This window comes from Electrophorus electricus, chromosome 23 (genome assembly GCF_041902795.1).
Source record: "Electrophorus electricus isolate QZ-2024a chromosome 23, ASM4190279v1, whole genome shotgun sequence".
In the NCBI taxonomy this organism is placed as follows: domain Eukaryota; kingdom Metazoa; phylum Chordata; class Actinopteri; order Gymnotiformes; family Gymnotidae; genus Electrophorus; species Electrophorus electricus.
Window position 1 is genome coordinate 8,762,501 of NC_137519.1, and position 16,941 is coordinate 8,779,441.

General features: G+C 44.4%; 1 protein-coding gene across 4 annotated transcripts in view; it reads right to left on the minus strand.

Moving 5' to 3' along the window:
- The window catches only part of tcf12 (transcription factor 12), a 74,850-nt gene extending 58,279 nt beyond the window's left edge, over window positions 1-16,571 (minus strand). For 2 of the 4 annotated variants that reach the window (XM_035520737.2, XM_035520734.2), the window contains exons 1-3: window positions 16,413-16,571; window positions 15,421-15,513; window positions 14,886-14,958 (exon numbers count right to left, since the gene is read on the minus strand). In XM_035520737.2, the coding sequence (XP_035376630.2) occupies window positions 14,886-14,958; window positions 15,421-15,492 (145 nt within the window). In that variant the 5' untranslated portion in view covers window positions 15,493-15,513; window positions 16,413-16,571. The remainder of the gene's footprint in view (window positions 1-14,885; window positions 14,959-15,420; window positions 15,514-16,412) is intronic. The other 2 variants (XM_035520739.2, XM_035520738.2) reach the window with 1 other exon arrangement.
- Between the last annotated feature and the right edge of the window lie 370 nt (window positions 16,572-16,941).

The following is a 16,941-nucleotide window of genomic DNA, read 5'->3' on the forward strand; positions in this document are numbered from 1 at the left end:
GTCGCCAGCGTCCTGAGATGACACAGAAGAGCACGCGGGCGCTGCCCCTCCCCTTTCTCCCAGCAGGAGGGAGGGAGGAGGAAGCAGAGGGGTGCTCTGACCGATCCATTCTGCTTCCACGCAAGAGCAGGGGCCACGCGTGTGCCGGCGTGCCAGTTTGTGGCGCGCCGTTTGTTTTGCTTTACATAAATCACGTTTGGGAGGCGGCGTGGCTAGCCCCGCGTGCGCCAACACCCGCCGTGGCCCGCGCCCCTCTCCCGTCTGCCCGTGATGGATCGCTCCGCCTCCTCAAAACAGCTCAGCACTGAGACCTGATGAAGCTCATATTTTACGGTGCCTCCCGGCTCTCAGAGACAGCCGCTGAAAAACACACACATGGGGGTTGTGGTGCGGGTGTGTTTACAATAAATAAATAAATAAATAAATAAATAATAAGAGCTGACAATGGAATAAATTCAACATCTGGTATGTGACGAGCAAATACAATATCTAGTTCTCTCAAAATTGCATTTTGTGGATGCTGTTGAAAAGCTATATGAATCCTTGGGTCTTTCTGCTGTTTGAGCCAATATTGTTTCGCAGGTAACAACATTCCATTCCACAGACTCATGTACAATCCGCAAAATTGCAATAGAGAAAAATATCAATATCTCTCAAAGTTATTGATAATCTACCTCAGTAATTTCAACAGAGCACAATACTTTTCATTTGATTCTGTTATGACACTCATAAGAAAGAGAAGTAAACCCATTGTGTAGAATGTGGTGCCCACACGAACACAGAAAAGATTACAGAATTGATAAAAGTGTCATAGATACAATGTTAACATTTTCCTAAAAATATGCAAAGCCTTACTGGCTGTAAACAGCCTTTCACTGCATGGTTGGGCAGGCCACATTCTACACAGCGAATATGAGCTTGACATTTGCATACGGAAAACAAACAACAGAAAGAGGGTGACAGAGAGAGGAAGGGAGAGAGAGAGGAATAGAGAGGGCAAGTGAGAGACAGAGTGCAAGCAAGAACAAGAGAGAAAGAGCAGGAGAGGATGAGAGCGTATGCGTGTGTGTGTGTGTGTGTGTGTGTGTGTGTGTGTGTGTGTGTGTGAGAGAGAGAGACAGACAGTGAGAGAGCGAGAGAGATTTGCCACTTTTCTTTCCTCTTAAGGCCTGCAACACAGAGTGTGTAGGCAAAGACTGGTCTAATGCCAAAGAATTCACAGGCCAAGTGGTCTGTGTGGCACTCCTGCACAGAGAATATCAGCACATTCAGGCTGGGCCAAGGCAGGCATTTTCCCCTGGCCCTCGCTGACACTCTGCACTTCACAGCAGCAGCACACTGCAGGTGACCCTCTGGTTAAGAAAAAGGTCAGGCACACGACACAGAGTGGAGATGGTGGAATGGGCTTTGTCTGCATGGTTCGTCAGCAAGTGACCACTAAGTAGCCGTCAGAAACAGGGGGGTGAAAGAGACAGTCTGGCAGAGAACAGACTGGGCTGGGTCGCGGATCCACACGCAGCACTGGAACGTGTCAAAAGAAGGGACATATGTTCTGTATTCCAGCAGAGGAAATGACCTCACAGGGAAGTCCTTCTCAGAGGTGCCCTCAGGAATTCTTGGCCATGATGTCTTTACGGCGCTGTCCATTACTCTTATCCCTGTTAAAAGTATTAAATAAACATGTGCTACATAGATTTCAAACCAACACACAAGTGTTGAAGGGTGATGACTGAGAGAGGTTTTTTTTTTGGGGGGGGGGGGGGGGGGCTTCCCCTTTCCATGTTTGTTCTGTTATGAGTCAGCAGCTCAAGTTATCCATGAACCAAATCACAGAGGACTTGTCAGCAGGCTCCAGACACCAAGGTCAGTCCCATTTTCCAAACTACTAACTTATAATTTACATCTTACACCTGAACAGAGGCTTAACTATACTTAAACCTGTCCTACGGAGAGTCTCTGTGGCCATTAAATCACGGTTATAGCCACAATTTTCCCCAGGATCCCTGTGAAACGTTACGACTGCGCCGGTGGACACATGCAGGCCTATCAGTCCCTGCTCAGTACTTTGTCCCGTAACTGACGCTCACGCTGTGAGATATAATTTGTAATTGTCATTGTGATATTGGTGACTATGTTATGCCAGATGTCTAACAAGCGTGATGACTAACCTCAGTCCTGAGTACTCAGCGGCGACTAAAGTGCTGACGTGGTCCTACAAATGTAAATGATTTGAACTAAAATAATGAAGGTCAGTCTTTCATCATGTTACATTAAGATCACCAGCGTGTTTCATGTGTTTCTTAATTTTAAGCAATATCACCACATTATTATTATTTTATCCATACCTGCAACTAGGGCTGGACTATAGAACATGTACATTTACATTTAATAAGGCAATTGTCTTTTTTTAACCTGAAACATGATTTTCAATATAACATGACTTGATCTCAAAACACCTTAATGTTTGAACTCAGAACTCATTGTCTTTTTACACTAGAGTCCAAAACTTGCTATTTTGTTTGTAGAAAAGGAAACAGGGTTATTTTTGTCCAAATATTAAAGCTTTTTCCACCAGCACTGATGTAGACACTGTCCTCTCTCTCTCCTCTCTGTTGAACTTATACCTTACACCACAACACTCACTTCTCCATTCTGATTTTTGAAAAAGTATACATTGAATCGAATCTAACAATAAATTAAAATACATTAACCAAAAGTCCCACTGCCCACCCCTTCCCAAGTACCTCAACACGTGGCCTGTGCCTCTACCTCTACCTGCTAATACACAGCAAAGCACTATTGTAAGTCGCTATTGTAAAAGCATCTGCTGTCTGTCCCCAGATTCTGAAGCCAGTGCTCCTACCCAGCTCTGCTCCACACTGATAGAGGCTGCTCCCACATTAGCTGGTCCCAGGCCCACTAACCAAGCACCGCCTCCGCTCAGCACTGAGCACACCGCTCCCATAAACCCCCCACTGCTAGCCAAATGCAGCCGTGTGTATATCATATAGCTCATCTTTATAATTATTTCAAAGGCACATTTTTTGTCACACTTAATTATGAAAATTTGCTTCAAAATAAATGCAAATTATGCACGCATAAACGCCCCTACCCAAGTGCTGTGGATTTTGTGCTCTCGCCCGGTGCCAAAGAGTGTTCATTTACATGCAATGTCTGTTGAGAGGAGGATTTAAATATGCATTTAACTTGGCACGGGTGCTGCCTCATGTGCAAATCTTTGTCTTTCCTATTTTAGTGTCTGGCTGCCATGACTGAACTTTTTTACTGTCCTGTTTGGAATTTCTCAGTAATAGTCGAGACTTCACTGCAATATTTCTATTTAAATAGCAAAGTGGTTTGAATGATAGTTTGATTTATGACTGTTGTGACTGCACAGCCAAAGAGACAAAAATGTAGGTTAACAGTATCAGCACTGCCACATTGATCCTTAGAAAGTTATAAAAAAAGACTCCAACAGCTGGAATACAGATTAAGTTATCTTAAAATAAAGCCTGTCCTAATGTCCACATAAAAATAAGAAATTCCACAATTCCCAGCCAGCTTCCATTGTGCAAATTTTCTCCTTCTCGGGCCTCGCCGTTAAACCGGGCACTGCAGGGCATTCCGGGCCAGCCAGGTCATGTGACAGGTCCACAGCCCCCAGGTTGGGCAGGGAAAGATGCCCGAGTGAGGGCGCTGGCTGCTCCAGACGACGAGCGAAATCCCAGCCAGCCTACTGGAAAGAAGGAAATGCGTGATGTCCTCACCACCTCATGCCAGAATGCTATGAGAACACGACCTTGACTGGAAAGCAAATATTTTCCTTGGCAGAGGACGTCACTCTTCTGGAGTTTAATTGTCGAACGTGTCTACACACATGCACGGGCTCACACTCTCACACACACACACACACACACACACACACACACACACACACACACACACACACACACACACACACACACACACACACACACACACACACACACAGCCCTGCTTTGATCAAGGACCCCCTATTACTCTTAAAAGCACCAGCCACCCCCAGTTCACCCATGGGAAAAAAAAAAAAAAAAAGACAAGAAAAAATGATGCAGTCCTGGCTTAGCCCACAGCCAGACACTACGGTGAAGAGCACACACGCTTGACGTGACATCACAAAGTGTGGGGTGCAAGGCATTTGAGGATGGAATCTGCTGCTTGCCTAATCGCCACGGAGATGGATGCACTGGCAGGCCGGATGGGCATTGCTGGTGGAATTCGTGGCAGACCGTGGCAGAGGAAACACCGTTTTTCCCCCTCTGTTCTGCCTCAGTGGAAGGCAGGAGAAGGAATAGAAGCCCCATACTAAACTGGTGTGTGTGTGAGGGAGCGAGAAGCCCAGCTCTCAATGCTAACTGAGCCTCGGACAACATTAGCCCGTTAGCAACGTACAAATGCTGCGTTACGTGCTTGGTGGCCTGAGAAAAACAACAACAACAACAATGTTGAAATTACTAACTAAAAAATAACTAATAACTAAATAATAAAATTGCAAATAACTTGGCTGGTTAATGTTACATTTTAAAATGATGAAAAACGGAAAAACTGAAAGCTGTATACTGCATTAATACACATGTCAGGGATTGAGAGCGGAAGCGCTGTATCTGAAGTGGAGGGTGAAGGAGATGCAGCCTGTAGGTGAGAGTGCTGGCAGTGGTGGGTGAGTTTGTCAGGACTACAGCGTCGCCTTCTTCAGGACAGCCTGCTGTCTGCCAACCCGCAGCCAGCCACGCAACACTGTCTGTCACTCTCACTGAGGCACACAAGACCCCGCTGCGCTACACACACACACACGCACACGCAAGCACGCACACACACGCACACGCACGCACGCACACGCAAGCGCTCCTTTCTCATACATGTGTCAAACATAAGCGCGCACGCACACACACTGCTGTCACTGACTACGGAGGTGGAAAAATACACTTGTGTATAAAAAAGAAAAGAAAAGGAGAAGAAGAGAGAAATGTCTGAAAGCAGGGCGGATATGGAGATGCAGGGCTAATTTTAATATATGCAAAAGAGGAAACTATTTCAGGCAGTTAGCTTCCAAAAAGCTAGCTACTCAAGTAATGAGTTCCTTCAGCTGTGACTAAAATGGCTGGTGGATTTCTGAATATTCCATATCCCAGAATTGTATGCACTGCACATTAGGACTGTGTGTTTGTGACTACAGTGAGAACGAGTTCGCAAATATTCTGACTATACTTACTGACTGCGATTCCCTCCGATTAGTGTTTTCAGTAGATTGACCCAGACACTGCACACCTACAGTACGTGTCTTTTCAATGCTTCAGCGAGTGTTATGAGACTGGCAAATGTACCCGTGCTCACTCTCACACACACACACACACACACACACACACACACACACACTAGCAGTGCATCAGTACTCATCGATGAAACAGCAATATAATTAACTTTCGCAATCAACCAGTCACAGATTTGAATAAAGGTGATTCTCATTAATGCTGTGTATGAACAACTGCACAAAGCTTCTAATCTTGCGTGGTGTGACCTGTTAACACCTGAAGCAGGCACTGCTGAGGCGAGAACGAGAATTAGATTCCTTTTGCTTTATTTGCATTTCATGGCCTTTCAGCAGTAGCACCCATATCAGGCAGCACCCTGGACAAACTGAGTCACAGACATGAGGTGCTAGCTCGCACTTCTCTTAGCAGATATGGAAAATAAACAATGCATTATGAGTACAGAAATCACAAAAACAAAACCTTTTTTTTTTTTTTGGTGTAGGTAAAGTACACATTGTGGGTGTGTAAAACAGAGCAGGAGAGAGCGAGAGTGAGACTCAACGCTGGCGCGCAGTCACCTCATTTTAACCAGCATTCCTGCTGAGCGCACAACACATGACCCTTTAAATTCTCCGTCAATAAAGAGCCCTCGAGCGAATAATGCAGCATCTTTGAAATAAAAATGGTGGAGGTTTAAAAGTTTCTTTACCCATCTCACCCCCCCCCCCCCCCAGGTTTCAGGGAGCACATTGAGGGGCCCTCTAAGGGGTCCAGGCAGAGTAGTTCTGCTGTATTTGTCTGGCCATGCCCAGTTCAGACGCATTAATCCCAACTCTCATTCCCTGCAATTTCCACACTTCCTTCCTGTGCTGCGTTTGCACCATATGCTCACGTTCGCTTACCGGGGATGGGGGGGATTAGGGCGGGGTCGGGGCTCCGTCTGAGAAGTGGAGGTGCCTGAGCCCGAATGGAAGAGAAATTTATCTCCCTTGTAAAAATGGGGGGTGTGGGGGGGGGTGTCTTAGAAGAAAAAAAACTCAAGAGCTTTCGCCTTTCTCAGACAGCGTAATTAAATTCAGCGCAGCCAAGGGTGCAGTGTCAACCAGAGTGCATGGATCCGATCGCGAATCAAAACCCTGGTGTGTCTTCAACTGAAAGAGAGCACATGGCGAGCTCAGAATAATCAATGCGTCCCATGACTTCATCAGACGAGCATGCAAATAGCCAGGGACGCATCTCCGTTTGCATGCGACACGCACCAAACCTTGTGTGCATTCGCCGTGCTGCACACAAAGGGATTACGCTATCACACCCCTGGGTGCTTGCAATCAAGGCGGCGTTTATTGCATCAGGGGGATTTATTTTTATTGAGCTGCTCTCATTAGTGGGCTTTAATCAGAGCTGCGTCTTATGACTGCTCCGCTTCCACGCCCGCTTGCACGCACGCACGCACGCACGCACGCACACGAGCGCACGCGTCACACTTTCGTGGCCCTCCATCTCTCACCTGGCGCGTGGCTCGCACACTGCACACGTGCGCGTGCACGGGTGCTTGTATGCGCATGCACACTTGTGTGTTTACGCACATATGCAGGCACACGGTGCAGAGCCGTGATCGTTTCCAACAGCGGGGCCGTCTTCAGCGTCGACACCGAAACCCTCTTGGCCTGGCAAGGTGGAGCGCACTGAGCTGACACCAAGGGCTCCTCACACGTCATCGTCCTCACACCTCCCGCCGCACCCCATGCTGGAGGAGCTGGACCTGGCGAGGGGGTTGGCGGGGTAGGCAATCGCACCACAGCCAAGCCTAACAGACAGCACTGCCGAGCGGGGTGGCAGCAGCCTGAAGACCCCCCCACCCCCAACACACACACACACACACACACACACAGAACCGCCGCCCACCATCGTTTCTTCTTCATATCACTGAGATGGGGCAGTGGATGATGGAACAGTGGGATGAAAACGTTCCGCAGCCAATGGAGGGCGGCAGAGGGAAAGGACGGCGAGTATTAATGACGCAGTAAACTGACTGATAGCCAATCAGAGCTGATGACCACTACCCTCAGAGATCCCATCTGTCAGAGGGAGAGAGGAGCCAAGATGACACAGGCTGAATAACACAGTCTAGCTTCATATTGATTAACTCTCTGTGGCCCTGCGCACGGGAAAACACACAGAGGCTTTAGCGCGAAACAAGAAGTGCTGTGGAAAATGCCACGGATTTCCATCAGAAACACACTCCATAGTCTTACCCTGTCTATACCATCACTGGGAGAGGTTAGCAGAGATGGAGCTTGAAATTTAGCAATGCTTTCTCATGATTTATTTTTGTTTTGTTTTTTTTTAAAAAAAAATCATAAACTGAAAAAGCGTAAAGCACAGAGACTAAATAATTTGGACAGCATATTAGTATACATGGTGTGCACCTACGGTATGTCTTAATCCAAGTAATGAAGACAGAAAGAAGGGAAAAATCCCTGGGCTTATTACAATAATTACCATGGTAACAAACAAGTATGAGGCTGTGCATATTCAAACTTGAAAGCTTTACAAAGTCTTTAGGCAGAGTCTAAAAATCATCCTTCAAAAGCCAAATTAAAACCAGGAACAAATCAGTGCTACACAGAAATCCTCAAGCCATTTTCAAGAGAAGAGGTTGGACTTCAGTTTGATTGGTATTTTTCGCTGCTGCAAAGGAAGGGAGGGGGTTTGTTTTTCGGATCCAGGACCTAAAAACACCAGAGCAACTGAAGTGCAAATGCGGCGTCCAGGAGAGCCCGAGCCGGCCTCTGCCCGCATATTAGGGCTGCCACCACAACAGCTTTCCCACATCAGCTCTGCCTGGATCTAAAATGAAAATCCAGATAGAAGTATAAGGCTTCAAGTCACGCTCTACTCCACACTCATATGCAGGCTCGCAAGCTCACAGTCCCAGTTGTGGTGCCCGAGGACTGCGTGCGTGCGTATGCGTGTGTGTGTGTGTGTTCGCGCGCACGTGTGAGAGAGAAAGAGAGAGATGCACCATCACCTCCAGCATCTTCCTAAACCCCTGACGCACGGCGCTGATTGGCCGAGTGCCGGTCTGCACTGCACGCCATCTTAATCTCGGGCCCTCCAGAACCCTTTCTACCTTTTCATGGGAGGAAGGGGCTTAACAAACCAAGCTTAACAAAACCTCCCTGCAACCCGGAGGGTAAGCGTGGCACCCGCACATCTGTGAGGCCAGCAGCCACGCGTGACTTCACAGACGTCCAAGTCTGACACAGGCGTGCACAGGTGCGGGCACAGCCCGCCGTCAGGTGGTCAAGTCAGGCCTGCGCATCACAATGTTCCCAGTGGGAGGAAAGACTAGCCTCGAGCAGTCGCAAGCCATGACAGCCATAAATAAAAAAGAAAAGAAAGAAACAAACTTCATCTTCTTTTATATGACTTTTTCATTGCAAAAGGACATCCTGGAACTTCCTTTTTAAAGGTGTGAAGGGTAATGAGCAGGCTAATCAGCTGCACGCCAAAATGGGGGCTATTCCTCCTCCTTTCTGGGTCTTCCGTCCGGGTCTCCCCTCGAGTCCTCTCGCCTGCACCCCGCTGCCCGCGAGGGGACTGAGAGATCAAAAGGGGACATTATTCCTCCACTCCGCTCATCTTATTCCCAGTGGGTGTCAGCCGCCCCTCAGCCAAGGCTGTATGGCCCGCTCTGGGGCCCGTTCCAGGGACCTGTCTGCAGGCTCTATGATCGTTAGAAGCAGACAGCCTTTGCTGACTTCAAGCAGCCCTAAGGGGGAAGAGCTGGAATTAGTAGGCAGAGCTGAGTAAGCCATCAAACATCATTGTCTCGCTCTGTGTCTTAGTTAACGGTGAGTTGCACACACGTGTGCAGTGACCGTGGCCTCATATCACAATAACTTCATCTCCCACATGGGGCTGGGGAAGGGGGAGTATGTGGGAGGAGAGGCATGTGTCAGGGACTGACCTCAGCCAGAAAATATACACTCCCAGTCCTGACCTCTGACCTGGGGCTTCATTCAGGAGCACTACATGTAATTTATAGAGACAAATAGAAATAAAAAGCAATAAAACCCATCTTTAACAACGCGGCTCGTATTAGTTCGTGTGCATCAGATATGGGTCAGTTGGAGAGCTTTTACGGATGTGCCTGACAAATGTTTCGGGGCCTATTCCCCGGCCAGCACTCTCAAATTCAATTCTGAGCTATGATTTAAGCTCACAAGACCTTAATCTTGTTTCCACATACAGAGGGACTTATGGGTCAGACATGTAATGAAATTGGAATGTGGTGGACGGTCCATCTCTCGAAAAGCAAGATGATCTGGCCTGTGCACATCCCTCAGCCTCAGACCAGTATTAGCAATTCAAATGGTTTTCAAAACTTGTTTGGGAAACTCACGGCCAGACAGAAAATACATAAATAAATAAAAATTATATATATATATATATATATATATAAAAAATCAGCAATCGTTGCTTTTTCACGGACCCGCGTCTCTCTGACTGCGACGGTCTTGAAGAGCAAAGACTTCATTCGGAAGGGCCCATAAATAGGCTATTATATTAGTTAATGCAGGGAAGCTCACATCTGCGGAAGGCAGCCTGGCAAGCAAGAAGGCACGATGGCGTCGTTAAAACAAACAAACAAAAACTGAACCCCACTCCATGTGGCGCTGAGCTTCACAGCATCCGCGGAACTGCGGCGTCGATTCGTGCCGAGACACCGGCGCTGGAGGATGCGTGTGCCATGGATTCCACGCAGCGCAGGGAAGGAAATGCGCGTTTAACGTCTGCCCATCACCCCCAATGGCCCCCCCCGCATGAAATTGCTCTGATGGCTCACCAAGCATGGCGGAACTAGACTTTGTTTGAGCCATCAAGCAAAAACGAGCATAATTATCCAACCTTAAGAGCAGTTAAGGAACATGTTGGCACTCAATGAGCGATCTCGACGCTTCGCCAGACTGACAGCGAAGCCTGTGGTTGTTTCTCTGGGTTTTTTTTTTTCCCCCTTTCCACTAGAACTGACAGGGATGGAATTTTCTTCGTTTCACTGCTCGACTTGATATCACATGACCCTACAGGGTGTCATCTAACCACTGGCAGCATGGCAGGAATCGAAGGATTCAGGTCAATAAAAGGCCACCATGTGTCCCAAAGGATAGAACTCCTAGCACCACCACAGCTTCACTGTAAAAGCACTAAATGTATAAAGAGAAAATATGGTCTTAGAAATCTATTAAATACCAGAATATTTTCAACTACATCAACTTTACTATTTCAAAGTGAAAGGACAAAACACTCTATCATATATTAGCTGGTAATATTCAGAGAGATATTTCACTAGTGTTATCATTAGAAAAACAGAGCTTTATGCCACTCAACAAAACTTTATGATAAAACAAATGCAGTAAACACAAAAACAGAAACACAAAAATAAGGATGCATTTCCATATATGACCCACATACTTTAAATGACTTACTCCTCTGGCAAAGCCTGGGGCTCTAGGTGATATCATCATAATAAATCCCCACTCTCTGTATGACAAAGTCATCGTGAAGCAGCTGAGCGTGTGTGTGGACCCAGACTGCTCCCCTCTGTAGCACACCTGAACAGCGCCCTGCCACTCTACCCTAGACTGCAGTGACAGCTCCAGCCGCGCTACCAGACCAGACAGGTCACGGCGTCTCTGGGAACACAGCCCAATACCCCTCGGGACCATCGCCCAATCAGAAGATAACCTCACGTATAGCTATGTACATTGGAACAATACGTTCAGATTGTCTAGGTATTACCAGAGAATAGGACATCGTCTGTCTACGTTTAAAACTGTTTTGATTGTACAAACTAGTATTCAAAATTCAACCCAATAAAAACTTTTTTTTTTAAAAGCCAACAAATTTTGAATTTTGCCAAACTTTTTGGGGCTTTCTTTTGTGCAGCTTTTTAAAGCCTTTGTGGAAATGAGGAAGGAGATACACGAGCCATGCCAAATAACCTGACTTCAAAGGACACTGATCACTATGGCAACAGAAAGATCTGCCACAACTGAGTCTGTTGGTGACCTGTGATACATAAATGAGACGTACAAACATTCTCCCCAAAATCTCCCTGTCAGAACACAAGCACACAGCCTGAGGAATCCCCTGCGTCACACGCACTGAGTGGGACAGTGGTTCACACATCAAACAGCAGGTTAGCTAAAAATATGCAGACCTCCTTCAGAGAACAGGGGTTCTTCTTAAAATGTAAAACCAACAAAGACTAAAATGAACAAAAACAAACAAATCTGTCAGACAGTGTTGCTAAGTTTGGGATGATGGTAAGTCTATAAACACTAGGTCTAAATGTGTTTGCGTGTGCCTTTGTGTTGAACCTCTAGCTCTGATACAGTGGGGTTTCAAAGTACAGTACAGCATCCTCCATCGAAGTCTGAACAGTTCTGCATCACAAATGTTTAAGTGGATTTAAACATGACAATACCATTTTTGAGAAATGAAATCAGCAAAGCGTAGAAACTAGCTGAGGGTGTCTCAGGAGACAATGGCTTCCGGAGCCCAGAAAAACGTATCAGGTTGGTTTTAATAACAGAAACTGTGAAAGCCACAGTTTGGTGGTTTTAGATGTTGAAAATGTTTGAAATAATCTATTCTGAAATGAATTCGTGCTTAAATGAGAAAGACTTAGGCGCTGTTTTAAACAACAACAAAAAATACAAAATTGCAAATCCTCTGAAAAGCCTTTGATGATAAGCTTTGCTCAAGTACTGTTTTGTCACCTTTTATATCTCTGTTCACTGTGCTGCACAGCAAAGCAGTTTTATTTTCACGCAAAAATTATCTTAAAACTCCAAGCCATTCACTTTGGTGAGTTCTGAGACTTTTTGTGGTGTTTTTTTTTTTTTTTTTTTTTTTTTTTTCCTTTTTTACAAAGAAAGATACCCAGGCTGAATAAAATTGTGAATACTAATCATTTCCCATTCTTCTCAAGCCCTCATTAATAATTAATCAGTAGAGTGTTTTCTAATCCACCAACAATTCAAGCAGCAATGACAGACTGAGTGGCTCAGCCCACACATGGATGGAGCCTTCATGCATCAAATGCACAAGAAAAACCAAACCAAACAAAAAAACCTCACATCCACCTCCCCTGACAAGTTAAGTGGTAGCTAACTCACGAAAATACGGTCAGACTCAATCCCTACAACATTTTATACTACCTCTATTTCTGAGGATTTTCATGGTAAATGACAAATAATTTGTAACTTAAATATACAGCCAATCTCCACCCAAACAACACTTTATATTACCTCTATTTCAAGAGCTTTTGGTAAAGCTAACACCATGTTATTACTGCTACACACTCCTTGGTTACACCTTGGTCTTTTGCCAAGGGATACCATTCATTACATTCAGAAGCTATATAGTGTGGTGTAACTAAAGCTGTATAACAAAAGTATTGTCTTAAGCGGAAAAATTTATGACTGCATTCCACTGTTGTCCTAACTGCTTCTTGGTAAGCCTTTAAAATGGCCATTTCCAGTAAAGCCGAGGACATTTATCTTTGCGCTGCCGAGTGTGCCAGTGTTACACACGCCTACCAGGATGTGTTGAATAACTGTGTCGATGGAGACAAAGGAGAGACTCTGTTGTTATGCAGGTGAGACATGCCACGGTGACCTGTGGATGAGCCAGAGGCCTGGCAGACCACAGTGCTCTCACACAAGCCTGGCTCTCCCTAAGGTAGAGGGAAAGGGCATGGGGTTGGCACCAAACACTTCTTTTGGGCCCAACAGGAAATGTGATGGAACAGCTTGACTCTGTGCATACACCTTCCTTACCGAGCTCAGTGCAATGTTTTCAATCAATCAAGAAAGTGATGATTAAAAAAAAAAAAAAAAAAAAAAAGTCAACCTTCCCTGTTTTGGAAATCAGTGAATGATATCTGCCATTTTTGTCATGTGTTGATCAGGCCATGATCTCTGTGCAATCCTGAATTATTAAGTGCAGCAGGATTACTACATAGTGTGACACTGCTTCTTCAGCAGAAAAAAACTAACAGAACAAAATCAAACAAACAAGCAGTTTTCAAAACGAAGTTCTAATATTAACAAATGAATATCAAAGAAAAGTTTACTTTAATTACATAGAAGAGGCAATAAACAAATAAGACGGCTAACAATCTCTCATTACAGTCACTAAACAAACAAATTAAGCCATGTACATACACAAGTCCACAAAATATTCAGACCTCTGAGCAGTCAAACAAACCCCCCCCCCACTACTCCCCCCAAAAAACCAGCCGTTAATCTACCCACTTAAACAGACACAAAATGGAACACAAATGGTTCACATCGCACATGGCACACAGCACATTCATAAAAGCTCCTTACAGACCCTTCTGCCTCACTATTCACTAATCTCCTGACTGTGTGATCTTTAGATAGCTGACAAAAAGTAACAAGCGCCTTGCTTTGTCATTTTACATAATGTGCACTGAGGAGGCATAATACGTGACTGTGGCATTTTTTAAAGATGCAGCGTAGATGAGAGATTCACTTTCATGTAATATGCTGTGGCAGCTTTACCCCAACCGTAACATACAATCATACAAACATGGATTTAAAGCCGCATTACTGTAGCCTACCTACCCTAAGAGTGGGGTTTGCACCCTCCGCACCGCCTTCTTAAACATAAAGCACCTGCAAACATTTGGTACCGCATTCAGGGGGTTGCCTCTGTCATTAAAACCTGACAGGTGGGATGGGGGACATGGGGGGTGTACTGGAACAAAAACAAAAACTGCCCTTTCAGTCTAAATGAAGCATTACAGGAAAGGATATGCGCCAGTCTACAAATCATATTAAAAAAATTGAAATAAGAGTAACCTGACATTATTTTAAAAAAAAATAAGGAAGTAGGGAATTTGTTCTTGAAATATGAAAGAGGTCTCAACAAGAAAAAACGAGCCCCAGTTTACTCTGATTCGAGAATGGTGTGGCCTTGAGAACTGATGGCAACCAGTGTGCTGCTGCAGCATCCGGTAGCCTGAGACTACTGCACGTCACTTTAGTACAGGTACCATGATCAAAAATGGCAGGGTCTTTTAATCTAACATGACATAAGAAAGCATACAAAGAAGCCTAATTAAAAGCTTGTGTTTGACGATGCCAGGGAAGCTGACATGAAACCAAGAGCATGCTGTGAAATTTCAAATAGGACATAACTAAAGGGTGTTTTCTTTTTCAGTGTGTCTACAACCCGTGCTCAGTGGCAGTCAAAGGTGGAGGCACCCAGGTTCTAATGTGTTCTCCAGACTGCAGTGCCTTACACTGGGGAAAAAATGTAGGCCGCAAGTTAAAAAAACAAAACAAACCACCACCACATGAACCTGTACAGTCTCCTTATGGCTCCTCATTAACCTCGACTCACTAAAATCTGAAAACACCTCCAGAGGCATCTGGAATCCTTTAGCTTTACCAACTGCAATCAAACGACTCTGAAAGGCACCTCACTGCACCACCACGTGAGCAGAGCGAGTGAGACAAACTCTCATTTAAAAAACCTAATTCTTAAAGGAAGTACCTGATGGATTGAACTGGCTGCTTCCAAGAGTAGTTGGCCTGTTTTTCCCACTGCTCACCGGTGGTGAAAACATCTAAAGGGAGAGAGACAGAGAAGGATGGAGAAAGAGAAATTATTTTGTGAAGTTCTTCAGTCATCAAAGTATGACAATTGCACTACTGTTAAACATGAGCTATGTGACAATAAAATTTAAAGCCCACTATAAGTTATAACTAAAAATAAAATGATACTACTTAACCAATAAAACACTATAAACAGTTCTAGTGATCGTAAGTATTCATATACTCTTGTAAACAGCCAGCTCCTTAGTTCACACGCTTAGCCTACTAGTTTAAATCTACACCAACATCGGAGCTATTAGATGAATATGTAAATAGCCAGTCTTAATAAAACTTGACAATGGTTTCCTCGGTAAAGGACACGACATTTAGCCCATTTTTTACTCGTTAGTATTTTAAATTATTAGGGACAAATAAAGTCCTAGTAATAAACAAGATAATCCACTTATATTCTAAAGAAAATAACAGCACCTTACCGCGCTAAAATCCAGCAAGTCACTCAACTCCTTATCCGTTCCGATAGCGGCAATCCGCTGCTGAGGATTCATCACTGCTGTCTTTTACTAAATCTGGAAAACAGAAACAAATTGGTGCTGTAGCTTTAAGCCAGCAACTACAGACTATGCAAATGACAGTTATGAACATCCGCATCTTAACAATTACTAAACACAATCTGCAGGATATAATTAACTCTAAGCATAACTTTTCCCCTTTCTGTTATGTTTTTAAAACATTAAGCACCAACAGCCTACAAATTGATTGTGTTGTCTTAGGTCGCAGCCTATTTGATTTCTCTGATATTGAACAAGGCATCAGAATCATGAATAAGATCCCATTAGCCGCACATTTTCAATGCCCCAAGTACTGTATATGGCAGAATATACTGTCGACTACTGATGACCATTTCCAAACAAATACACTAGTTGCAAACATGACACAAATATCTAATAAAAATGATATCTTTCTTCACTACCTCACAGAGGAAATATTAGTTTTTGGGATCACCTATATAGATTTAAAGAGAACAGCGAGACCCTCGAATGATAGCCTACGTTTATATACATGTCCGTCCATCATCATTTAAAACAAACAAACAAACACACGAATTTATTCTTCACAAGCATAGTAGTAGAATGGAGCAACTACAAGCCATAACCACACCAAACAGGACAATACTTGCGACTCCACACTTTGGTTACATTAAAGGAAAGTGGTTACTTTGCAAACACGTTGGTCTAGATTTAAACATTCGGCAGTCTGTATTGTGGCTTTATAAACACCGAAAATGCAGTAACTTAAAAGGAGCATTTACATTCATATTAAAACGGCTACTAGAAATTAGAGCGCGCCATCAAGTAGAGGCAGTAAAGCAAACGCCGACCCTTCACTCCATAAACGCTCGTCTTTCTTGTATCCCAACTTCTTTCACCCAGTCCGAAACCTTTAGAAACTCACTACAATATTTTACCTTTTCTTGTATTTAAAATCCAACTAGGGCGATCGGGTGTGGCAATGGTGGTATAGCTTTCCTGAAATCAGGTCTGACGTGCAATTAAATCAATATCTATGTTGTTATATTTTGCAAATATCCACTATATGTAACTTGCGAGTTTCCCTTAGGCAGACATTTTTGCTTGGCGATAGCCTAAGCACAACGATGACGTCTAAATATGTATTCTTCCGCCAGAGGTGATGTCTCGACCTACTCGACCACAACGCGGACGAGTTTGTATGAGACAAACCATAAAGACACACAACCTTGCTGGAGAGTAAGGGACAAATGCTATGGTATTATATTTGTAATTGTACTTGACGAATTTCCGTAAATAATTATTTGATCTTAATGCTAAAATGTGAATTAAAATCCGAATGGCTATTTCTCAGTCCTCTGACCACAGAGCAGTTTAAAGCGCTGTAGCCACCTTCTAAACAAATTGTGTGGTCTTGATCGAGCATCTTGCAAGTAGACAGTTGTACAATACGACTGACTATCAACC